Raw genomic sequence first — 26,375 nt, 5'->3', positions numbered from 1 at the left:
GCGGCCGGAGCCTGTGCCCCGCAACGGGAGAGGCCACAACAGTGAGAGGTCCGCGTACCGCAAAAAAAAAATACCAAAAAACTACTTAACAAATGTTAATCCAAGGAAAGTTGGGGATTCCACATTAAACTCATGCCAATAGTCAATTAAATTGTCCAGGGGTATGTTAAAATAATACACTAAAGGGCTAAACTACTGAATTCACAGAAATTTCTAAGGGTGATCCAGGTCACCCAATAAATATTTGTTGAGTATTTACCTCCTCTCTGCCTCACACAGTACCTGGTGCTATGGAAGAAAACAAAAAAGGAATAAGTCCTCTTTTTGAGAAATCGTACATTCTAGTAGGGAAAACACAGTAATCCGAGAAAGCAGGAGTTAACCAAGTACACCACACACTGGTATACACTTATGTAGGCACTTGGGAAATACTACATATAAAAAACAATCCTGATAGGAGACACAGAAATAGCAATTGTTATAAAACTGGAAGAATGGCTTACCTTAAATGCTAATTCTCCACCATCTTCAAAATTATGGGAAGTGGTTTAGAAGATAATTTTAGCTGTATAAGGTCAAGGCATTAAAAAACACTGAAATTATTCTCTTTTAAATTATCTTTCAACCTTTCTGATTATTTCAAGGAAAACATCTCAGTTGCGGCTGGTATGTCTTTTACATTTCTTTATCACTTGCTAATAGCTGGTTTCAGAGCCTTCAGCAAATACCAGCATCTAGCTATAAATTAACATTTTTTTCATTGTGTTTACTTTTATGGCCAACTTTATATACTTTCCCTTTATAATTAATTTTAGTTAATTTTTTCTTTATATTAACTTTAAAGCCCTGGAGAAAAAACACAAAGAAATACTCTTCTACCTATTCCTGATTACAGGCAACTTCATGCCTGTAGTTGTAGCTAAGACTACCAAGCTTTACTTTCTGCAGAACAATAAATAAGCCCATGCTTAAGGTCTGGTATAAAGTACAATAGTTAAAATCTCTGTCGTTTTTACTCAACAAAATAAAGAATAATAGTTTATTTTGAGAGTATTTGGGGAGAAAAAAAAACAGTAATATTCTCCTAATAAAACTATTTTTGTGTTGCCAGGAAGGAGCCTTCCTATTCCCATACTTTAACCCTTTGAAAAACCTGTACTAGTACCCTTCTCTATCCCCATCCTGGGAAATACTTGTTTAAGAAATAGTTGTCCACTAGACTATAAGCTCCCTGTGGGCACAAGCCCTGCCTTTTTCAGCTTTTAACTCTGGGGCTAAGTGGTCCCCTGTAGATATTCATTATGTGATTGTTGGATGAATGAACTGTGCCAGGAATCGGTCCTATACTTAATTCTTCTTCTCTTTTTCTTAAAAGACCTATTGATTTAAAATTAAGTCATCCTTTCATGCAAGTCCTACACACTTATTTAAAGATCTAGTGTATCTAACAAGTTATAAGTAACTTCCTATAAATCTTGAATCTAAAACACAGGTCTTAAGTGCTATGATGATGAAAATGCCACTAGCTTTGCATATATTCTTTCCAAAAAGGCATTTTATATATTAAAATATATAGTTAAATGCAGTGTCAGCTTTTCTTCTAAAAAAACTGTATTTTTATTGGAAAAAATTCCTTATTTTATGATTCCATTAGAGATACATTATGTGTATAACACTTCTGGAGAAAGACTGTATAAAATTTGAGATCATGGCATGAATATGACAAAAATATACTGCTTAAACTCTAACAAAGTGCATATTATTTTCAATAATACACAAAATTTGAATCATCAAACATGGCAATTCAAGCTCAAAATGTCTTTCCTAAAGTTGACTTTTCCCAGCTCTCTATACATACGTATTAAGAATTTCAACATTCCATAACCATCAATTTTATAAGTCAGGAGAACTTCACTAAGTAGATGTCAGCTTACCAGGACTGACCAGATGATACAAAGTTACCAAGGTGAATCACAAGGGATATTTTTAAGTCTATTCATTACTTATCTGCCTGCACTAACAAGACATAAGATTACTTCTAATGATGAGCTCTTAAAAGGCACTAGAAGAATACAACACTTTTTAAATTATACAAGGAAGGTAGTAAGTCAAAACTTTCCAGGTGAGTAAAGTCTGCCTAACAAGTCTGCTCATATGTTTCTTCTCTATCTTCAGCTAACATTTTAAAGCCAAACTTGGCTCCTTCTCAGTCACTTCTCTCTAGACTTTCCAAGGGCATCAGATCAGATTGGTCCATGACCTCCTTCAAGACTACTTTTTACAGTAACACAGTAGCACCTTCTCCAATCAACAAACTAATTCTACTACGTTTCAAAGGGATGTTAGAACAGAGGATTTTTCAGAATAAAGACAAAATGGTCACATTCCCAAAACCTTCTTACAAGCCATAATGTAGCTGAACCCAAGCACTACTATTTCTGTGTAAGGAAGATGTCAGAAATGACCGTGAAGTAAATAAACAGGTCTCAGCCTCTATCCCCTCCTACCTAGAAAGAGTTAGGTATTTTCATACTTCTTTCCCCACAGCACAGCCAGATCTGATTTTAAGACAAAAGGAAGGTGAAGGCCAGCCTTCTGGAGCAGCTCCTAAGGCAGTGTGAGGCAACCCCTTTAGGGGTGTTATTACGTAAGGTATGTGTGTTGCCAGAGGGGTGGAGGAATAGAAGGCTGGAAGGGAGGTGGTGGTGGTGATGCTACTGGTAATACTAAGAGGCAACAGGTGCAACAGCTGTCTTAACCAAGGAACGGGCAGGATGGATTTCTGCACGCAAAAAACAAGATTTTTATTTAACTTTTGATATGCCTACGATTACCTTTTCTGCATGCTCAAATGGTACTCAATTTGAGGTAGAAAACTTCCAATCAAGTGGGCCTATGAACTTGTTAGAACGTACACAGCATCATTATATTGTGCCAGGTAAGTTCATGAAGAAGAAACATTCTTGCAACCTAGACAGTAGTTAACTTCAGATATTACACTACCATTCGTTTTGAAAGTGGTTATTGCTCAACTATTTCGAATTTTGAAATTGGTAATAGTTATCTAAGAGCCTTTACAAAGGCCTAGCCTCTAGGCTGCTTCAAAGCAAACGACAAATAGGAAGAAAGCTTACATTGAAACCACGTGCCTCCCGGTAGGAAGTACCTTACCATTCCATTTCCCGAAAGTTCACTCTAGATGTGAGCGTAACACATATTTCTAAATACTAGATTTGACACTCGTGTATTTCACTTGCCTCAATAGTAAAAGAGCTGGGTGGGATTCCCAACTCTGGGACCAACATGTAAAATTAATCTCCCCTTAGTATACCGGGTACCGAGTAAAAAAACCGGGGACACTAAACAGTCATTAAACAGCCCTAAGCCCCGGAGGTGGGTTCTCATGTCAACAAAGTGGCCCGGAGAAGGGAAAGCTCTGCAAGCTCGGGGCCTGCAGGTGGGGGAGTGGTGAGTCTGGATTTCAGGGCGTTTCGGCCCACTTGGTCTCTCTGAGCGGATGGGTGATGATGGGTAAGGTTTGCGGCCCCGTAGGGTCTCCGCCCGGAGTCGCCAGCAGGCCTCGGGCGGTAGCTCCTCAAATTCGAACAGCAGCCCACCTCCACCCCGGCCTCAGTCCTGGGTTTGAGCACTGGTCCCCAGACCGAAAACTGCAACTCCCCAGGCATCGCGCATCTCAAAGGCTCCCCGTCAAGCCGCATCTTCCTCCTGAGCCACCCCGAGCCCTCAGCCCAAGGCCCCAGGGCAGGGGTCTCCGACCTCCCGCCATTTCTCCACGTCGCCGCAGCTCATAATAAGAGGAAAGAACCTCAAGGTGACACCTTATTTTGGACGGTGCATGCGAGTTCTGGGCCCGAGCTCAGGGGCCGGCTTCCCATCAGAGCCCGGCCGCCTCACCTGGCAGCGGCACACGATGTCTGCGTCCTGCGCCAGCAGATCCACCACCTTCCCCTTGCCTTCGTCGCCCCACTGCGCGCCGAGCACCACCGTCACCCGGTTCCCTCCTGGCCGCGCCCTGGGGCGTCCGCAGTCGCCGTTGGGCAAGGAGGATGCCGCCGGGTTGGTCTCTGCGAACGCCATGGCTCCAGAGACGCGAGGAGAGCCCGAAGGGGACGCGGGCGGCCGGGAGTGCTCGAACTGAACTGCTCTGCGGCCGCCAGCCACATGCGGAGGAAGAAGGAGCCAGAGCCAGCCCGCCCCCGCCCCGCCTGCCGGGTCGCCACCCTCCCGCCAGGCCCGCCCCACGATCCCGCCGCCCTCGGGTGGGGGGAACCAGGACCTCCCGGAGGACGCCGGCCTCGGCAGCACCGCCCCCAGGAAAAGGCCACGCCCCTTCCACAGCCGGGCTCGCCCCTCCAGGGCGAACCGGGCGAGCGGAAAGGGACGGGGGCGGGGCTTCGAGCGCGCTTCAGCCTTAACGCCCCGCCCACCCGCCCTTCCTCCCGCTTTTCAAACTGGAGAGGCGGGGAGGTGTGTGCCTGTGCGTCAGACTACAACTCCCGGCAGCGCTCTGGCGGAAGCGACGTATACCAGTGATTTGGTGTCTGCCATCTGCACGTTTCAGTCTCGGAAAATGTTCATATTTAAATAATTTTTAATTTGTTTTTATTAAGGGATGAGATAGTGTGTACAAAATACAAAGGGTGCAATTTCAAAATACTAATGGGATGAAATTGAAACGTACTATAGATTTAGAATTTGGAAAGTAAATGTCTAGAAGTAAGAACAGAGATGGGAACAGGCATCAAAAAGGCAAACTCGAAAGTAAAGCAGTAATGTAGAGGACATTAGGCCTGAAAGTCTAGAGAACACGTAGAGTCCTACACCTTCTCATTTTACATATTAGTAACAGAAGTTCAGAGAGAAGGAATAAATTGCCCATGTCATACAATATATGCCGAATACTATAATGCACTTTTAATTCCCACAACCATATGAGGTAGGTAATACTATCTTATCCTTATTTTTACAGGGTTTAAAAGTTAGTAAACTTCCTCCAGTGAGGGCTGAATTGGTACCTAGATGGTATGAGTCCAGAGCCCAGGTCTTTTCTGTCGTGTTTATTGTTTCAGTAGATTCCCAAATATACTGTGAAAATAAATTAAGCTCATTTTAAGTGGAGTCAGGAAGCCCCAACGGGGTAGCTGTCATGCAGGTACCACTCCTAACAGATTGCATAACCAGAAGGAAGATAAGAATATTACTCTTCTTCTGGGATAAGGGAAGACATTTGTCACATAGGAATTTTATCTCCTGCTTTTAAAAAAAAGGCAGATTCCTCCCTGCCCAGCAACAATGCTCTAACCTTTGAAATCTTTTTGTCACTTTAGTTAAATAAATAAATATTATTTTATAATGATCTGTGATCCAATTTAGTCATGTCCAAAATTTTTGATATTTTTGAAAAACTTCCCCAAAATCAAACTATAAATGAAGTCTTTTTGACCTTAAACTAACTTTGGGATTTTTTTGGAGGGCCTCTGGAGCATCTTGAAGGATCTGTTCTCTCTCTTTATTAAAAAGGGGATATTAAACTAATTAGGCTTATTTGGGAAATTACATGGGAAGCATTGTCAAATAAGAAATAATACTAAGCCTTCTTTATATTGCATCTGTATATGTTATAAATGTTTCAGAAATTATATGACATTCCTAGAAATCTTGATATGTTCTGGTGTATTACCATTCATAATTCTAGCTATTATCTTAAAATGTGTGTCCTAGAACTTACCAAATTCCCATGTCAATTCCATTATAATGGACTCTTATTGGATGTTTAATAACAGACATTTAAGTCTTTTGTCATTCACAGAGAGCTATTGTTTTACTCTGATGCTTTGCAAAAATATTCCTATAAAAGTGCTTCATCTTCAAGGAGATTCCTGAAAAGACCCTAACAGATACTCTAGAACAGGGGTCCCCAACCCCCCAGGCCGCACAGTGGGAGGTGAGCAGCAGGGGAGCCAGCGAGACTTCATCTGCCGCTCCCCATTGCTCACGTTACCGCCTGAAGCATCCTCCCCCCACCCAACCCCCGTCCGTGGGAAAAAAATTGTCTTCCACAAAACCAGTCCCTGGTGCCAAAAAGGTTGGGGACCACTGCTCTAGAATGCAGGTTTCTGATAACTTTAAGATCATAACACTGAACTGGGTGAAAGTTTCTAAAATTTTAATGGAAAATTAATTGATTCATAAAGCTGCTAACCCAAGATCAAGATCAACAAGATTTACAGGAGGCTGAATGAACAAATGAGGATGATTATAATTTTTATGATTTTTTTTATGCTGGTTCCCTAATGTTTTACTTTTCTGAATGAAGTCTTTTTGAGGATGATTATAATTTTTATGACTTCTTATGTTAGTCCCCTAACGTTTACTTTTCCAGATTTAAGGAAACTTTTTTTCTTAAGCATCTGTGACTTACAGCAATTGTAAACAAAGATGAAATATTTATCTTTTCCTACCTGATCCTTCCAGAATTTGGAAACTCTTAAGTATTTTTTCCTGACAGTACAGTTAGTTATTTACTTGAATTCAGTGAGAACCTGTTCTTCTTATAACAGGATACAATTGGAAATACTGACTACATTGCCAAGGCTTTGACTGGAATGTCATATTTGAGAGAGAGCTACGTAGACTCAGATATGACCAATTTTAAGGAACTTCTTGGAAAAATAAGCCTGGTACCTTGCTTGTAAGTTTCCAGCAAAGTAATCTTAAAAAGAGCTTATATGGTCAATCACTATTCTTACTGCATTTATGTAAATGATCAAGACAAATTTAATACAAATTAGTTTTCTATGATTATTTTTGATAAAAGGGGGATAGTTATGGAGAGCAAAATTATGTTTGCACCTTTCTAGATATTAGATTCTTGTCCTGTTAATTTTCTTTAAGGTTTTGTTATATATCTATAAGCTGGACAGGATCCTAAAGTCTTCTTGTTTCCTCAATATCTGACTACAAATCTCCAAACTAATGTTTCCAATTTTCTCCAACCCTTCTGATTTGGAATCAATAAGAACAAAGGTTGCCTTTGAATTTCCTTGGAAAGGACTACACCAAGGTCCCCCTCTCTACCCAGATACAGCAAAACATCAGAGACTCAAACCTTGGGTAAACATCTCACAGCTAAAGAAGACTCCACCTGGCATCCCATCCTATAGCAAGCACTGGAGACTGCTGAATCAAACTGATCAGGAATTGAAGGAAACAGCTGAAGGACACATCTTTCTTCCCAAAATGACCGGACCAGGCCTGTGTACGTTTTTCCTCTATTACTTCTTGCCTTATCCTCTCCCTCTTCTTGGAAAGACAATGCTCTCATCTGCATTTTCAATCTATTACAAAAGGGGGACACTTACCTAATTGTTGTGTTTGCCACCAGAAACTTCAATCCATTCATGACAATGGTGACCCTTTAGTCCATCCTGTAACAAATTTTTTCCGCTTGTCCCAAGTGCTACTGCTAATTTCACTCGGCAACCCCTTGGCATCAGCTACAGAGTAAGATGTTTGAAGCCTTCCATTGGCCCACTCCATTAAGCATCCTTAAAAGAGAACTTCCAGGAGGCCTACCTGACTCTGAGTTTGCCTCCAAAGGGAGAGCCTTTGTCCTCTGGGTCGGAATAAGTTCCAGTGAATGCATGATTAAAAATCTTTCCGAACATTAGGAGAGCTAGTCAATTCCACAGCCAAAGCAATAGCAACCCAACAAGGATCACTTGACTCATTAGCTAAAGTATCAATAGTTTTGGAAAATCGCATAGCCCTTGATTACCTACTTGCTGAACAAGAAGGCATTTTTTTCAATAGCAAATACCACCAGTTACACATGGTTAAATGCCTCTAGAGAGACAAAAACTCAATTATACAAGATCAGGGAACTAGCCCACTGGTTACAACAAATTTCACCTGATCACCACCCCCCCCTTTTTTAACCTATTTAGCATTACCTTCAGATTTATGCTCCTGGTTCAGAACCATCATGCAAACTGAACTTGTCATATTACTTTTAACTGTACTTTGCATAATCATTTTAAGCTTTGTGCCTGTGAAATCTTTATAAAAATGACATATACCCAATGTAACTGAACAGGACCCTATGGGGCCTTTTGGAAACAGACCCCCTCACCCCCACCCCCACTCTCCCTGGCATGTCCTCCACCTGCCTCTCGTCTGTAGGAAAACCTTAGCCTCTTAGGTCTTCCCTGAGTTCCAAAGAATAAATTTAATCAAAGAAGTGAGAAAATGCATAAAGAAAGGAAAACAGTCAAGCAAGACAAAATAATAATAGTAGCCATTAAACAAAGTCAAGGACCTTTAGTTCCTCCTAAAGGGCTATAGCTAATATTCTGAGCCATATCCTTTGAGCTATTTTGCAGATACCGAAATCCCCACCAGGTGGATGAAGTTAACTTATGCTGCCCACAAGCACATAGACCCCAGACCATTTGGGAACCAGAAGGTTGATGATGTTGACTCCCAATTACCTCACCACCAACCAATCAGAAGAATTTCCATGAGCTGAGCATGCACCCCACAACTCCCCTCCCTCACCCTGTCTTTAAAGACCTTTTCCTGAAAGCCATCAGGAAGTTTGGGTCTATTAAGCACTAGCTACCTGGACTCCTTGCTTGGTGCTCTGCAATAAGCACTGCACTTTCCTTCATCACAACCTGGTGTCAGTAGATTGGCTTTACTGTGCATGGGTGAGTGGATCCAAGTTTGCTTCAGTAACACAAAAAGGGTGATACTAGCTCAGCACTTTAAGATGATCTCCAATGTTTATGGCCTTGATAAGATAAAGACTTTAGATGGGAAATGCCTAAGAGTTATCCCTCCTACTTTTCTTTTTCCCTCAAATGTGGCCTCAGTGGTTTCCAGTCTGCACTTTCCCTCCAACGTGGGGCAGGACAACCAGGAAAGCTCCTTCCTGGCAACAAGGGACAAAACCTCTAAATGTGGAAAACCTGACTCTTGATCAGCAATGCTTTCAAGGAAAGATGGTGATCAAAGAGGGAAATGTGAAAATGAAAGAAACCTCATCTTAAATGGAGTCGGGAAGCCCTAAAGAGGGAGCTCTCACCCACCTGCCACTTGTTGCAGCCTGCATAACCAGCAGCAAGACGGAAGAATGTTACTTCTCTTCTGGTATAAGGGAGGACGTTTTTCACAGAGTTTTATCTCCTGCTTTCAAGAAAAAGGAAGATCCCTCCCTGACCTAGCAAGAATGCACTAACTACCACTTGCAGCCAATGAGAAACTGCCACAACCTCAGACTCTGGCTCTTCTCCAATGAACTTTTGTTCAAAACAACCCTAGCAATTTCTTCCTAAAACCTGATAAAAGCAAGCCCTTTGTTCTCTGGACTTGCCCATGATTCACCATAGCTTGCCTGTCCTGAATTGCAATTCTCTGCTACTCCCAAATAAACCCATTTTGCTGGTAAAATAATTGGCTATTTTATTTTTCAGGTTGACAGGTGATATAGAGAAAAGGAGAAGGAAAAGTTAAAAATAAAAATCTAGGGAATTCCCTTGCAGTCCAGAGATTAGGACTCAGCACTTCCACTGCTGGGGACCTGGGTTCAATCCCTGGTTGAGAACTTCAGGGCCAAAAACAAACAACAAACAAACAAAAAAATAAGTCTAAACTTGGAAGCAGTTTAGATAATAGAAATAAATCCAAATACCTTGTAAAAGGACTAATTTTAATTGGTGTGATGTAAAGAAGCATATTTACATCAAGAGAGGAGGGTTTGTGTAATTTCCATAAAGTAACACTAGGATGTCACTGTTTCAAATGTATTTATAATCCCTTGGTTAGAGTGCACTCTATTCAGTGGAGTGGTGGAAGGATGTTTTTAACTGGTCGACTCTACTAGCGGGTGGAATGGTTGCCTAATGAGGAGGCAAGGAAGACCTCATGGTCTTGAGTTTGACTTTTTGAGTTTATGGCCAAGTAGCTTCATTTTAATCATTGATATGCCCACCTTCAGTAGGACACAACATTTGAGTTTTGTTTGGGGCAGTGACAGGCAATGAATAACCATGTCTTAGCTTTGTATATACAAGAGTTTTCAAAGTATTGATACTTACTTGAATATTCACACACACACTCGCATCTTATCCCTTGACCAGAGGCATCCACTATAGAGCTGGCAGCCTCATAAAATCCAAGGGTTGAGACCAGAGAATACTTTTCAGAGTTCGAAAGTTAACCTCGCACCCTGGATTTAAACCACTTTTGCCACCTCAGCATTAAGTTTAAAATTATTTCAGGATACTTTCAAATGACATGGCTAGAGTCTTGTGGAAAAACAGTTGCAGGAATCCAGGGGGCACTGGCGAGTGACAGTAACTTTAAGTCTTCCTGTGCTCTATCACCAGAAAGTCATTTACAGCTGCAGGTTTTCTAAGGCAAGAATTCAAGTCTCCAGGCCTGACCCACATAAGCTGGGTGCAGTCACCTTTCCACTAGGAAGTGAGACTAGGAGATGACAGATGCTTGGGTTCCTCTGGAATGTGCTGCACAAATAGTAAGGGTAATCATTGTGGTGTGCCCAATCATTTTATAAAGCCAAGCACTAATTAACCCTCCCAAATTAGGAAATGGAATAATTTGTTATGTTAAGCATTTAGAAGTAAAACCTCATTTTAGACAGCTGACAAACAGCTTGGGGAGAGGGAAAATGTGTGTATGCCCTTTAGCATGGAAAAATAGGAAACCACCCCCGGGATGGGGGACATACGAGCAACATCTATGTACTGCCTAAAATGCTGCTCTGATCACATCACTCCTCTGATCAAAGACCCTCAATGGTTCCCCAGAGTCAGTGGAATTATGTGCAAATGCTTCAGACTAGCATTCAAGACCCTAGCCTGCTTTTTCATTTCCACCCCACAAGGCCTCTTGGATCTGCTTCAGCCAGCCTGTACCCCTTGCTCTTTTGGAAATCTGAGCCACCTGAACAGGAACAGTTGCCCACCCCCACCCCCCAGTCAAGGGTAATATACTTCAATTACCTGCACCTGCGATATTCTCGCCCACACCTGTCTGCCCACCACTCCTCTACCCTAGCCGCATTTTGTCCCTCCTTCGAACCTCCCAGCACCTGGTTCTCATCACAGCATCTCTTTCTCTGGTGTTTGTGGACCTCAAGTCTGCATCGCCCTCCAAGGTTTATGCGCTTTTCCCACCAGGTCCGCGGTGTTGCCCGGGTAAAGACCGAAGACAAAAGCAGAATGAGGCATCCCCTGAAAGCTTCAACTTCTCAGACCCAGCATACACCACCAGAGAAGAGGGTCAAGCTGGCCGGAGGACTCGAACCCCTGAGGCTTTCTCTCCCTTGGGCTTTGCAAACCTCCCAGGGGCCGGCCAAGGCGGAGATACTTCGCAGGTGGCCGCCCAGTAGTGGAGAGACGGGCGGGCGCGGGTGGGGGCCTGGCAGCGAGAGAGGCGCGCGGGGGTGGCCCCCTCCCAACTGGAGCCCGGCTAAGGGGCAAGGCCGGCGGCTCGGCGGGGACTCTAAGCCGCAGGGTGGGGTGCGGCTGGGGACTCGAGGCGCGCCCGCACTCCAGGGGCCCTCCGCAGCTTCCACCTCTCCGAGAGACCACGGTGAGGGGACGCCGGCATCCCGGGCGCGGGGGGCGTTGGGAGACTTGGAGGCGACGGTGGGCTGCGCGGAAAGGCCGGGCGGACGGGGCGTCGGAGCCCGGCTGTTCTCCGCGCCTTCCCGTCGGAGGCGGACTCGGCGTGGCGGGAGACCCGGGTCCGCGGGTTTCCCCAGCCGCGGGCCGGGGGCGGTGCTGCACGCCTGTCTCGGAGACCACGCCCGTTCGGGGGCGGGGACCGGGACGGCGAGGAGCCTCCAGCAGGTTCGCTCGGGTTCTGAGGCTGGGTGGCCGGACTCGGGCCGGAGGTCTAAGGCGCATGACGTTTGGTCCGTACCCGAACAGGGGTGTCAGTGAGCTTTGTCCCACCTCTGTCCTGTTGCGGTGCCCAAGGACGCGTAGTCCCTCAGTTAAAAGGGAGAAGTCAGGGTGTGTACACAGGCCCCGGCGCCTCCCGGGAATCTCGGGATCCCCACCTCTGGGCTGAACCCCTGTAGAGGCTCTGAGGCTGTCTTGGAGGACAGTTTCTAACTAAACTGAACTGTGAAACTGTTGCCGATGTTCTAGAAGACCCCCTCTGCATCTGGGAAGGTCTAGACTGGGTTGGGTTGAAGGACCAGAAGCCGGGAGAGTCTGTCCATCACAGGAGTTACCTCAATGAGGAGAGTGGACGGGTGAGGTGAGTTTTCTGCTTTCATTGTGACCCTCGAGCAGTTATCTGGATTAACCCATCTGTACTCAGGGGGCCAGGACAAGTGTCCAGAGAAGGTGCATATCCCCCCAAAAGGGGAGGGTGCAGATGAGCTTTCAAAGAGTTCTAACTCCAGAGTCTGTGCCTCCGTTAACCCACAGACCTGAACTCCATCTTCTGCCCACTTCAGGGTGTGGAGGACACCAAGTCCCGGCCTTGGAGACTCGTTCTCCTAGGGGTCTAGGGCTAGAAGCTCCAGGGTGCTCTATCTTGGCATGCGGGGGCTCTGCGCCTTCTAGAATCATCCCAGCCAGCAAGACAGGGCACTAGGCAGTGGGGTTTGGCTGCTTAGTATTGACTTTCTCTAGAAGATCTAGGCTTTAGCCATCTTTGTTCTCAAGCCCTGGGTAAATGAAGAGAAAATGAGGGCCTTAAAGTGTGGGAAGGCCTGGAAAGGGAACCCAATAAAGGGAACCAGGTAATGCACTGCTAGGCTTCAGGCTCCAGGGAGGACAGATAAAGGGGTGCTCCCACGGAAGTCTTTTAAAGCCCCCAGCCCTCCGCAGACCGTGCCACAGCTCTGCTTCCCTCTAGAGGATGAGTGTATCTCTATCCCTGTGGGCCAGGCTGGGGTGCAGATGGGTAGTGCCTACCGGGAGCTCTACTGCCTGGAGCACGACATCCAGCCCAGTGGCACTATGCCCAGCAACAAGGCACTGGGGAGCTGCGCTGACTCCTTTCAACACCATCAGTAAGACAGGGCTGGCAAGCACGTGTCTGGGACTGTTTTTGTGGACCTGGAGCCTTCTGTCATAGGTGAGTGGGCACTTGGTGGGTTCCCCACCCCCAGCCCATATTTTTGCCATCCCCCAAATCAGCTGGGAGCTCTGCTTAGGGGAAAAACTCTTGGAATGCAGGCAATCACCAGCCAAGAACAACAATAAGGTCTGTTGCTTTTGTCTAGACTCTATCTTCAGGAGGGGTCCTGCGGGCTTCCTGTGCTGAGAGGGAGATTAGTCAAAGAGCTCTGCCTGGGAAACCACTAGATGTTTGAGTCAGGGGTCAGACCTAGAAAGAAGACTACAGAAAAGAGTGGATATTAAAGCAGAAACTTTAAACTTCCCTTTCCCTACCCTCAGGCTCTCAGGGATAACATTGCCTACGGAACTGGGTGCTGAGTTTAACGGAAATGGGTCCCTTAATAGGATGTGGGCCTGTGTGAACTTGGCTGTTGCTGGCTCTCAAGGGGTTCTCTGCTTCCTCCTTTCTGCGTCTGGATTTCCTCAGTTTCTTGTTCCTGAAAATGTCACCCCTCCCCCATCTTCCTAAAGACATTGTTATAGATGTTGTTGAACTGTGGACTGGGTTTTCTGCATTAGTCTGTGTTTTTATTCCAATCAAAAGTCAAATGAGATTCCCCTGAACACACCACTGATTCCTTACTAAGCAGAATGAAGTGGCTATGATGAGAGGGAAGGGACTGGAAAAGGGATTCCCCCAACTTTCCCCCTCACAGCCCAGGTAGGACTGGGCTTTACAAGTGGGCCTGGGGAGTGCTGTGTGCCCTCAGGCCCTGCTCTTCGGTTCTACGTGGGCGAGCTCAGCAGGAAAGGTCCTAGTGCCTGTGTGGAGGAGACCTTTCCTCCGCACAGGATGGGGTAAGAACTGGCAGGTATAGGCAGCTCTTCTACCCTTAGCAGCTGATATCTGGCGAGGAAGATGCTGCCAGCAACTCTGCCCGAGGCCACTACACTGTGGGGAAGGAGATCCTCGATCTGGTGCTGGAGTGGATCCAAAAACTGGTGAGCAGACCAAGTGCCCTTGGCACTTGGGAGGCTGGACTTGTGTGGAAGAAAGGGGAACCACAGGCCTATGGCTGGTGCTGGTTCCTCTGGCCAGTCTGTCCACTTGCTTCCTCTAGGGGGAGCTGCGTGTCCTGGGTGTGGATCTAGGGTTAGAAGTCTGAGTAACTTGCTCTGCCCTGAGCCTGTGGACTCTGGCTTCTGCCCTGCTGGTTCCTTGCTTTGCCAAGCCTGATTGTCTGATCCAAACCTTTTTTGATTTTTGATCCATCTCTAGCCCCAGCAGGTGGGAGGAAGCTGCCTCAGAAGCTCGGCTTGTTGTTCTTGGACTCCTAAGCAGGGCTTTCCAGCTGGCAGAGGCTCCTCTTAGCTTTTAGCCACTTTTCCAGTTTATCCTATCCCTTGCCTGAGGCCAGGAGAGCCAGGACCAAGGCCAGCTAGGAGCCAGTACTTTGGCACTGGCCCTCTAGAGGGATTTTCCAGACATACTCTCTGCTGCTCAAAGACTGAGGACTTGTGGGTGACCTGAGGAATGGGATTCTGTGTGAAAATATGACAAAGCACCCCTTAAGCTTAGACCTTTCTTAAAAAGGAGAATTTCTTTTAGTTGTCAATTTACATAAAGCCTACTTATTTTATATTTTGCTTTTAAAAAAATTTATTGTATATATTTATTGTATATAATATATATAATTGTATATGACATATTAGTTTCAGGTATAGGACATAATGATATGATATATGTAATATTGCAAATGAAGAACTTTTATACTGTTACTACTCGTGTGTCTGGTATAGTCTGATGCTTTTCTAGTCCAAGGAACAGCTACATCAGAATCACCAAGGGTACTTGTTAAACCTGCAGGTTCCTGGGTTCCAGTCTGAGATGGGGCCTGGATACCACCACCACCAGCCCCAGTCCCACTCTCCTGCAACTAGGTGGCAGAGCTACAAAGCTGAGAGAGCTCAGCTTTCTGACTACAGATCCGATGTCCACCTGACCCTCATCTCCCCTCCCCTCACCCCTGACACTTCACACACACAGCACTGCCCTTGTAGGTCATCTGTCTCCCCGGAACTCCAAGCCCCTTGTAGGTATTTTCTTCTCACATCTATAGAGGTGAAGCAACACAGCATGAGAGAACTTTCTGGAGTGATGGAAATTTCTATATTTTGATTGGTTTGATGGTTCTATAGGTATATACATTTGTCAAAGCATTCACTGTATGTATAATAATATGTATACAGTTAAGTATAAATTATGCTTCAAAGTTTTGTGTTTTTTAAGTATAGAAGTGAATACAGTTGTAGTTAGGTCACAATAGTTTTATAGACAGGAAAGGGTCCTGTCAGGAGAAGAGGGCTGGGGACAGATGATAATGCCATCTGCATCCTTAACAGTGTTATCTCTTACCCTAGACAGACCAGTGTACCGGGCTTCAGGGTTTCTTGATCTTCCATAGCTTTAAGGAGGACACTGGCCCAGACTTCACCTCTCTGCTGATGGAGCAGCTTTCTGTTGACGGTGGCAAGAAATCCAAGTTGGAGTTTGCTATCTATCCAGCCTCTCAAGTGTCCAAAGCGGTTGGGAACTCCATCCTTACCACCCATACCATCCTGGAGCACTTGGACTATGCCTTCATGGTAGACAGTGAGGCCATCTATGATATCTGTCACTGTAACCTGGACATCAAGTGCCCTACCTACACCAACCTCAACCGGCTCCTGGACCAGATTGTCCTCCATCCTTGCCTCCCTGCGTTTTGATAGTGCCCTCAATGTGGACCTCACAGAGTCCCAGACCAATCTGGTGCCCTACCTCTGCATCCACTTTCTGTTGGTGACCTGCTCACACATTGTCTCAAATGAGAAGGGCTACCATGAGCAGCTCTTGCTGTCAGGGGTCACCAATGCCTGCTTAAACCCTTCAATCATGTGGGTCAAGTGTGACCCTCACCATGGCAAATACATGGCCTGCTCTGCCATGGAGATGTGGTGCCCAAGGATGTGAATGCCACCATTGCCACTCTCAAGACCAGGTGCATCATCTGGCTTGTGGGCTGGTGTCCCATGTGTTTCAAGGCAAGTTAGGGATGAGGGGAGGGATTAGCACGTGTCCTGTGTAACCACTGAGAGGGGAGATTCCTTTAGAGCTGCAGGCATTAAAACATGCACTAGGGATTGGGAGAATCAGGCAAATAACAGCGTTAGAGGCTGTCTTTAACTCTTTTTTTAAATGAATTAATTAATTATTTTTGGGTGCATTGGGTCTTCGTTGCTGCACGCGGGCTTTCTCTAGTTGTGGTGAGTGGGGGCTACTCTGCCTTGCGGTGCATGGGCTTCTCATTGCGGTGGCTTCTCTTGTTGTGGAGCACGGGCTCTAGGGCGCTCAGGCTTCAGTAGTTGTGGCTCATGGGCTCTAGAGCGCAGGCTCAGTAGTTTTGGCGCATGGGCTTAGTTGCTCCGTGGCATGTGGGATCTTCCCAGACCAGGGCTTGAAACCGTGTCCTCTGCATTGGCAGGTGGCTTCTCAACCACTGCGCCACCAGGGAAGCCTGGTTGTCTTTAACTCAATAGATCTCAACTTGTCTAGAGCCCAGGCCTTTTGTCTGTACACCAGGTTCAATTCTATTTGAAAACTCGCCTTTATGAAAGGAAAGTATGTTTCATGTTTCTTAGCCTGGTATATAGGCATTCCCTAGGCTTGCCAGTCAGATTGGGGGCAGTGCTTTCATTGTTCATGTGTGCCAGGGACATACCCATTTAACATGGCTCCTGCTCAGAAGGGAGTGCTTTTGGAAGCACAGTAAAGGCCTGCCATTCAGATAATGGGCAAAACAGGGGTCAGAAGGTGTATGAATACTCTCTTCCTTTTGAGTAATTTGTTTATGCCCCACCCTTTCATCAGTTCACATTCCCAGAGGGTACTGGGCATATGGCCTAGTTTAAGTTTTATAGGTTTTGTTTCAGGGTGAGACTAGAAAGATTAAAGGTGACAGCTGTGGCATTTAGAAAATATACAGCTTTCCTGCCCCATTACACTGCTGCAGACATGACCTCAATGGGAGGAGAGGCAGGGACTCCTGGTCATAAAGATAATAGCAGCTTGCTAGTGTTGAAGAGTTGTCCTGTAGCTCAGAACAAAGGGGTAGGGAAGCTGGGAGGCTGACTTCCGTTCTCAGCTCCATGTTAGGAAAGCTTCAGCTATTCAAAGGAAGACTAGGTTGCCTTCAGGAATTGCTGGTAAGCTTGCTTTCCTTGGAAGCATTAAGGGGAAGTTGACTTTTTTTTTTTTTAAACACTGAATATCAAACACATTTGCACTGAATATCATGAAGGAACTGGTCTTGCCAAGATCTGAGGGCAGAGCAGACTTAATCTTGTTTGAAGAAGCCAAGAAGGCCAGTGTGGCTGGGGCAGAATGAGCCAGGGGGAGATTAGGAACAGCTAGGGCCTTATGGACCATAGTCAGGATAGCAGTGAAGCCAAGTTACCATGGCAACCAGTCAAAGTTCCTCTTTCATGTCTCTTAAGAATCAGTGCATGGACCAGAGGCAGCACAGGAGCCTCCCAGCATCCTAGTCTGTAATTTAATGACAGGGTTCCTTGTTTGTTCTCATTCCAAGAAACTGCTAGGGAGCAGTTATAAACTATAAGTAGAATGAGGGTGATGAGATAACTGGGCCAGTTCAGTTTTTGTATTCTTTATGCTCTCTTCCACTGCAGCTTTTCCTGCCCTTCCATGAGAAAGAAGCCAACTCTAGCCGATGGCAGCAATCCTGATGGCGACCTTCCCTAGGAGCACTGGCCGGCGATGACATGTTCATCTTTCAGAACATGGGCTTCACTAAGGATGTGGGCAACAGGTTTCTGGTCTGTTCAGACTGTGAAATCGGACCAATTGGCTGGCATTGCCTCGATGACAAGAACAGTTTCTATGTGGCCATAGAACGGGTTTCCCATGAGTAACTGAGGGGAAGGGAATCAGCTCCACAGCCAACTGTAACAGCTGCTCCTTACAAGAACTGGCATTTAACCTGGTATAACTGCAGCTGCTTTCTCTGTACTAATATAAATTATGAGTATCAACATGTCCAGTTGAACATGCAGAGAGCTAATCCTGCTTCCTCAAAGCCTCGAGTGCATGCCTCTTGCTTAGTTTCCTTTGCATCACAACATTTCTTAATTTCCCCCCCAGTTTTAGGTCCCTGGGGTACTTTCACAAACTAATTCTCCTGCCTGGTATTCTGCCTGGGCTCTCTTTTATCCAGGAGCTCCCTTGTTTCTTGCTCTAGAATGGCAGTATTCAACCTTCTAGCCACAGAGACATATGAGAAGTGATGCTCATGTGCTGATAGTTGAAACTCCACCTTTTTCCTCTCTCATTCAAGAACACATACGAGTGTCTGAGAATGACTTTTTCATATGGCTAACTTTATCTACAGTAATTCTCTTTAAAAGTCAAGCATTTACAAACCAGTATTTAACTGCTAATCAGAAACACATTACCTTGGACACATTTATTGGAATCAGAATAGAGGGTATGGGATATAGAAGGGATAGGCCTTTGCCATATTATACATGAGTTTATAGGTTTGTCTTATCTGGACAAGTGACTCTTCATTTGCTCTTAGGAGAGACTCCTTTAATGGATAGTGTCATCATTTACTGAACGTACTGGGCATGGTCCTCTCTGAGTTTGGGTTCATTTGGAATCTCTATACCAACCCATAATACAAACTTTCCATCAAATGCCTCTCTTTATAGCTGTAGGGTTGCTCTAACAGTTTGATGTTAGCAGCAGTTTGATGTTCAATATTATTTTCAGTTGTTCTGTCATTTCTCTTCTGAAATGACTCACCATCTTAGAGGGAATCTATATAACCAGGTTTTAGGTATCCTCCCATCATCCCTACCTCTAAGATTCAGTAGACCTAGAATTGAAGTGACGACTAAATAGAGACAATCTGCAGTCCATTCCTTTGCATCTGTTTTCTGGTTGCTTCCTCCTTCCTCTCCACAAAGCTTACTCTAAGTGTTCCCCAATTAAAGTATGGGCCTTTTGCAACCAGCCTACTCCCCTAGAAAGGCAACTTCCTTCCCCAATCATAGCCTCAATGAGCTCTAGTAGAAAATGAGAGAACTGTTGTCCACGATTATGGCATTTGCAGGAAAACAAGAACAAAAATGAGAATTATCCACTCAGGTCATAAGGAGCAAAACCAGCAGATGCCTCTAGGTGCATATGGTCCCTTGTATCACAAGCCAAAACCTAGGCAAAGCATTTTTTAAATTAGGCTTTGACTTTTCTTTCCAATTTTTAAACACAGAGATAATACACATTCATTTCAGATAAATACAAAAATGGGTATAGAAATGTTTTTAATCACTCATATTTCCACCATCCAAAGATTGCCAATGGTTATATGGTGTACATCCTTCTCAATGTTTTTCTATGTATACTGTATATAAACATGCATGGTCTTTTAGAATAAATATGAGATCACACTCTTTTATAACTTGCTTTTTCCATTTAACAAAGTACTGACTTCCCATGTCAGTAGATATCCATCTATATACACCATTGTTTTTAGTATTCCATTGTATTTCTGTACTATAATTTATTTAAACGATCCACTATTAGATTGTCTCCAGTTTCTTATAAACAACGTGATATAACGTGCAACCTTATAGCTAAATCTGTTTACACATTCTTAATTATTTCCTTGGCTACATCATTAAAAGTGGAATTGCAGGGTATGCACATTTTCAAGGCTTTGCTGTATTGACACATACTCCTCAAAAAGAGCTGTGCTAATTTATTCTCCTCTAGCAGAAGAGAGGATTTCTCTGAACCCTTCCTAACATTGTGTATTATCATTAAAAGAATATTTTGCCACTTTGATAGAAAAAATCTCATTGTGTAATTTGTTAATTTTATTTCTAATGAAAAGTTATATACTTAATGGTCATTTATATTTTTTTTGAGAATTGCCAAACATCATTGCCCCAATAGCCAAAAATATCGAACTGTTATTCTGCTTTTTCAGTTTTATCTGAAAGAAATAAAGGCATTTAAGCAGTCGAAATTAGACTCTTGCATGTCCTTGGGAAGAATATATAATTTGAAAAAGCAGAAGACAGCTGAAATCTGAACTTTAGGGTTTGTCTTGAGATATGTCAACTAATTAATTAGTCAATTAGTTCTGCTATAAGATGAGAATGTCATCTCTTCATTCCCCTCACATGTAATAGGCTCTCAATAAAGATGTGTGAATCAGTTAACTGCTATTTGCTATAGGTAGACAGAGGTAACCCATGCTTGCTGCTATGAGTAGAGAAACCTTCCTGTTAGGGAGAGCAATTGATTTTTCCAAGGCCTAATGGTTTCTACAAAATACTTTTTTAACACAGAGTCAAAGATGGACAATGGTGTACTGACATTTTACATATTGTTACCATGCTGTGTAGGAATGAGGCTACTCCAGTAACTAACAAATAACTAATGAGGATTTCTGCTCTTGTAATGGTGGATAGGTAATTTGGACTGACCATCCCACTGAGGGCAACTAGGAAGGCTGGACAAAATATTTTAAAAATCCAAAGGAATCAGAGAGCTAACATGAGTTTGAAGAATTTTTGGACCAGGACCATTGAGAAGGTGGAGGCCCTGGGAGGTGGGCTTAATGTTATAGGCCACTGTTACAGCCCTTGTCAAACTTGGAGGAGGCAGTTCAGAGGCTGATGTGTGATTTTGACAGCCTTCCAGAAGTAGGGGCCAGTCTGTCAAAGGGGAGTAGACCTGGTGAATGCCCCTCACTTTGGTTTGTGCCCCTCAGGCCTCTGCACCCTAGGAATAGGGGTGAACCAGAAGTAGGGAAGAAAAAGGCTCTCTAAGGGGATTGCAGCTCAGCTTCCAATTATCCCAGTCCTTAAAATTGGATTAAGGTGATCCTAAAGTGGGAGTTTCCCCAAAGCCTTGTTATAAGCAAACAAAAACCCTCTCTAGAGGAAAATGTCATCATTGTAAACTTCGAATTGTTTCTACAAACAATTTTGCTACTAAAATATCCTGAATACAATAAAACACAACCAAGCATATGAAACAACAGAAAACCAGTAAAAAGACAATGGAAACAGGCCCAAAGAGGATGGACACATTGGAGCTTTCAGACATAGACTATCAAATAACTCCTTATTCTGTTCAAGGAGATATACAAGTTTTGAGAATTTCAGCAGATACCTGAACATGTGAGAAAACAAGTTAATTCTGGAATTTAAAAAACTCCAATAACCAAAATTAAGAACTCAGTGGAAGGAATAACAGATTTGCAAGACTGCACCCAAAACCTTATATAACATTACTGAGAAAAATCAAAAGAAAACAAATTTATGGGGCCATAAAATCATAGTCCACAGTCTAAATCCATTCAAAACAGCATCTGATTTACTGAGATTCAGGAGTCAGTGAGCTAAGAATGGTTTTCACCTTTTTAAATGGTTATATAAGTACATAATATCCTCAATTTTGCCTCTAAGAGGCAAAACCTAAACTATTTGTTATCTGGTCCTTTAGGAAAGAAGTTTGACTCCTCCTGACTAATATTGTAAATATGTCAACTTTTCCCCAAACTGATGTATAAATTTAATAAAATCCCAATAAAACCCCAACAGTTTTTTTTGTGTGTGAAATTCAATAAACTGATTCTAAAAGTTACATGAAAATGCAAAGGACTAAGAATAGCCAAAGAAGCCAGGGAGAAAAAAATGGGAGAATTCTTCTATTAGATAGATATCACAGTTTGTCACATGGAGAGAAGACTAATGGAACCAAATAGCTCAGAAACAGACCCATGTATATGGATGCTTGGTTCATGACAAAAGTGGGAGTAATGAGTTTGGGGAGGGGGGCATAAGGAGGTCTTAAGCAATGCTGATAATGTTCTACTCTTTAAACATTTGCACAGTGGTTATGTAATAAATTGTTAAGAATTGTACACATCTTTTGTGCACTTTTCTAAATATATGTTTTTATAATAAAAAGGCTTTTAGAAGAATGTAACCAGTGAATGGTCCTATATAAAGCTCACATTCCTAAACATTAGTTCTTATACCCTTCATAATTAGATTACATTTCTTTTCTATTATCTCCTAAACCTATATACATTTAAAAATTAAACCCTTGATTCTGCTTGCTCATCTCTAAGGAAGGTAAGTTCCGTTAAGTGTGGGGACCAAGAATATCCTGTTTACTATTACATGTTTGGTGCCTGGCCCAACGTCTGCCACATTTTAATAGTTTGATAAATACTTGTTAAGGGAAATTTAAACTCCATTGGATGCTATATTACTTTAATGGGACTAAAGTATTCATGCAAATTTTAATTTTTTAAAATAAATTTATTTTATTTTTGGCTGTGTTGGGTCTTCGTTGCTGCATGCGGGCTTTCTCTAGTTGCATAGAGTGGGGGCTACTCTTTGTTGTGGTGCATGGGCTTCTCATTGTGGTGGCTTCTCTTGTTGCAGAGCATGGGTTCTGGGTGCTCAGGCTTCAGTAGTTGTGGCATGCAGGTTCAGTAGTTGTGGCTCATGGGCTCTAGAGCGCAGGCTCAGTAGTTGTGGCGCACAGGCTTAGTTGCTCCACAGCCTGTGGGATCTTCCCGGACCAGGGCTCGAACCCATGTCCCCTGCATTGGCAGGCAGATTCTTAACCACTGTGCCACCAGGGAAGCCCTCATGCAAAATTTTTAAATGGATTTAGGGATTAGAGTGAATTATATTTCTGATGCAGGAATAGTGGGTTAGAAATTAGGTACTGCACTTTTTTCTAATGCCTTTTGACAAAGAATGAAAACAGATGTGATACAGGATCATGCAGCGTGTACATCAGTGTGACTATGACTATGGCTTTAGAAAATAAAGGTGTTAACTTCAGCGGTACCAATCTTTCAATTGTGATCAAGGATTCCTGGACTATGTGTCTAAATGTCAGAATTTAGGGTGAAGTGGCAGAAGTGTCCCCCAAATTCATTTCATCTTTCGAAACTTGAAATGCATTTTGCCTCAGGTATTATAGAAACAATGTTATCCATGAGTAGTTTTGTAGCCTATGACATAAACTATATGTACCCAAAACACGATATTGTAACAAATGATTCTAATTTGACATGCTAGGCACATGTCCTCTGTTACAAGTAGTGCAGGGTCCCTGGTGACCCCAGACAGTCTATTTCAAATTAGGGGCCAGGTTGGAACTATGGCCTGGGGGAACTAGTGAGGAGCTGGAATGTAGGCTGGGGACACTCATGGTCCTAAGGAGGTGAGGAGAGAGTGATCAGTTCCCACAGGTTTACACATTATCTTTTCCTCCCACTTTGTCCTGAACAAGCTCTGGTATGAGATGTGAAATAGGGGTTGGGTGGCTGTTGGAGTTCCATTTTAGGGAGGAGTTGTCCCTGTCAAAGGGGAGGTAAATTTCAAGATAAGACAAAAGGGCTTTCAATAGAAAGTGAGCTCACCCAACTTGGGCACCTACAATAAGGTAACCACCAATTGTAAGTAATTCAGTCATTTGAAAGCAGGTTCTGCCTGTACAGCCTAGGCACTGGCTCAAGAGTGAATAGCTGAGGCATGGTCCTGATGTCCCCCTGTATACCTTGATTCTTTACCACTCCAAGAACAGGATATTCTTGTTCCCACAAAGCCACTCCATCTTATCCCCCCCCTCACCACCCTTGCCCAGACTGACTGCACTTTTTGGTTGTCATTTCAATTCCATGTCATTTAACTGCTATGTGGTGGGGGAAATACTATGTATAGGGAAATGATGCAGGCTTATCAGATTCCTTAGATTGCTTCAGAATTAGAGTTAACCACGAGCCTTTCCCGCTGAGCTTTGGAACATTTTAAATTCCTGAAGAACTATGTGAAAATGATGTGTCTGCAATGGCGCCGGGGCTGAGATGAGGGGTGTGAAAATAAAGGCAACTTCATCTTAAATGGAGTCAGGAAGCCCTAAAGAGGGAGCTCTCACCCACCTGCCACTTGTTGCAGCCTGCATAACCAGCAGCAAGAAGGAAGCTAGAATGCTACTTTCCTTCTGGTATAAGGGAGGACATTTTTCACACAGCAATTTTATCTCCTGCTTTTAAGAAAAAGGAAGGAAGATCCCTCCTTGACCCAGCAGCCATGCACTAACACTTGTACCCAAAGAGAAACTGCCATAATCTACGACCCTGGCTCTTCTCCAGTGCAGGTTTGTTCAAAACAACTCAAGCATTTCCTCCTAAAACCTAATAAAAGCAAGCCCCTTCTCCTTTGTTCTTCAGACTTGCCTGTGATTCACCATAGCTTGCCTGTCCTGAATTGCAATTCTCTGCTACTCCCAAATAAACCCATTTTGCTAGTTAAATAACTATAGCTGCTTTATTTTTGTGGTTGACAATGCTTACTGCTGATCACATGCTCTTCCAACTGCAACACAAATTAACTATGACATCTAGTTCTGATATAAAGTTGCTTTGGAATAAACTGGGAATAGAATCGCATTAAATGTAGTGTCTCCCAAATCACATATATACATTCTCTTATAGTCCTTAGAGCAAATTTTACTACTTTTATTCAGTGATTCATTAAGTCAGTAAACACTGAGAACTTACTACAAAATAAGATTATGCTGGGCACTGATAACACGAAGATGAATAAAGATACGATTATAGTCCTCAAGGATTCAGATTATTTAGTACAAGTAAACAGATAAATTATAATAGTATGTGATAACTTTGGTGTTTGTTTATCTTAGCTTTACTACAAGATTACAAATCCCTTTGCAAACCAGAATGCTGTCTCTCTCCTTCCTTCCTTTCTTCTTTCCTTCTTTCCTTCCTTCCTTTCTCCCTCCACGCCGGGTCTTAGTTGCAGCAAGCGGGATCTTTAGTTGTGGCATGTGAACTCTTACTTGCAGCCTGTGGGATCTAGTTCCCTGACCAGGGATGGAACCCGGTTGGGAATGCAGAGTCTTACCCATTGGACCACCAGAGAAGTCCTGTCCTGTTCCTGTTTCTTTGTACTCAAGTGCACGAGATAGTGTTGGGCATAAAGCAGGTGTTCAATAGGCACACTTTACTATTCATTTCTGTTCAACTTAAAAAAAAAATTTTTTACTTTACCTATTTTATTTTTGGCTCTTCATTGTTGCACGCGGGCTTTCTCTAGTTGCAGCTAGCAGGGCCTTCTCTTGTCGCGGAGCACGGGGCTTTGGGCACGAGGGCTTCAATAGTTGTGGCTTGTGGGCTCTAGAGCGCAGGTTCAGTAGTTGCAGTGCACAGGCTGAGTTGCTCTGCAGCATGTGGGATCTTCCCGGACCAGGGGTCAAACCCGTTTCCTCTGCATTGGCAGGAGGATTCTTAACCACTGAGCCAACAGGGAAGCCCCCTCTGTGTCACCTTTAAAATCACTTATGGAGTGCCTGCTCCCTGGATAGTACTGCCAGATATGTAACAGCTATTGCAGTGATCATATACTGTCACAAGAAAGATTTGGGCTAAAAGATACACTAACTTAAAAGTTTCACCTTCATCCTGTCAGTTTGGATTCTCAGTGGTCAGTATAAGTGGTTTTGCTATTTCATTCCAAAAAAGCATAGCGCTTTGCCTAAAATCTGATTTACACTTTCGGGTCCAGCAGCTAACTTTCTGACGCCTGGGGAGCCCCGGCCTCAGCGCGCGCTTGCACGCATGCGCACGCACCCTCGCCTCTGCAAAGGCGGCTGGCACGCGGGCGCACACGCCCTAGCCTCGTGATGAGCGGCCTCCCCCAGCCCGCGGCGCAGGCACAGAGCACCTCCAGCCACCGGCGTCCGCGGGAGCGCGCGGACTGGCAGGCGCGCCGGGCTGTTAGGTGGCTGCGAACCGGCGCCAGCCATGTCAGCCTCTGGAGTGGCGGTGCTGCTGTCTTGGCTGAGCTGTTGCGGCTCGGCTCTGTGGAGGTAAAGAGACGCCAGTAGCGGGCAAGGCGGGCGCCCCTGGGCAGGCGGGGACCCACCCCGGCGCCTCAGCGTCCTGGGGCCAGGCGCTCTTGTAGACCACAGCCTGGTCTCCCAGTTACCCCAACACCAGCCCCGGCTCCCCCCCGCCCCTTCCGAGAGTTTTCAGTGAATGAGGGCGGGAAATGAGGGCACACTGTTAGGTCTTGGCTGTCTCCTCAAGTTCCCGCCGTAGGGTCGCGGTACCTTCACGTCGCCATCCCCTG

The 26,375-nt window shown here is 44.3% G+C and overlaps 2 protein-coding genes and 1 pseudogene across 2 annotated transcripts in view; 1 reads left to right on the top strand and 2 right to left on the bottom strand.

Annotated features, from left to right (window-relative positions):
- ADSS2 (adenylosuccinate synthase 2) overlaps positions 1-4,199 on the bottom strand; it is a 40,141-nt gene extending 35,942 nt beyond the window's left edge. The window contains exon 1 of the mRNA XM_007118624.3: positions 3,916-4,199. Within this exon, the coding sequence (XP_007118686.1) occupies positions 3,916-4,098 (183 nt within the window). The 5' untranslated portion in view covers positions 4,099-4,199. The remainder of the gene's footprint in view (positions 1-3,915) is intronic.
- Positions 4,200-11,285: 7,086 nt separating this feature from the next.
- LOC112067546 (basic proline-rich protein-like) lies at positions 11,286-11,954 on the bottom strand. Its single transcript, XM_024133634.1, has one exon. The coding sequence runs from the start codon at positions 11,952-11,954 to the stop codon at positions 11,286-11,288; it is 669 nt and encodes a 222-aa protein (XP_023989402.1).
- Positions 11,953-25,927, top strand: LOC102984711 (tubulin alpha chain-like; annotated as a pseudogene).
- Positions 25,928-26,375: the final 448 nt, after the last annotated feature.

Source organism: Physeter macrocephalus, chromosome 4, assembly GCF_002837175.3.
Source record: "Physeter macrocephalus isolate SW-GA chromosome 4, ASM283717v5, whole genome shotgun sequence".
NCBI classification, from domain to species: domain Eukaryota; kingdom Metazoa; phylum Chordata; class Mammalia; order Artiodactyla; family Physeteridae; genus Physeter; species Physeter macrocephalus.
Note: the sequence above shows the minus strand (reverse complement) of the source record. Positions and strands in the feature narration are given on the sequence as shown.

Bases quoted from the DNA above. Each gene is read 5' to 3' on its own strand.
- LOC112067546 (XM_024133634.1), bottom strand. From the start codon at position 11,954: ATGCGCCTTAGACCTCCGGCCCGAGTCCGGCCACCCAGCCTCAGAACC.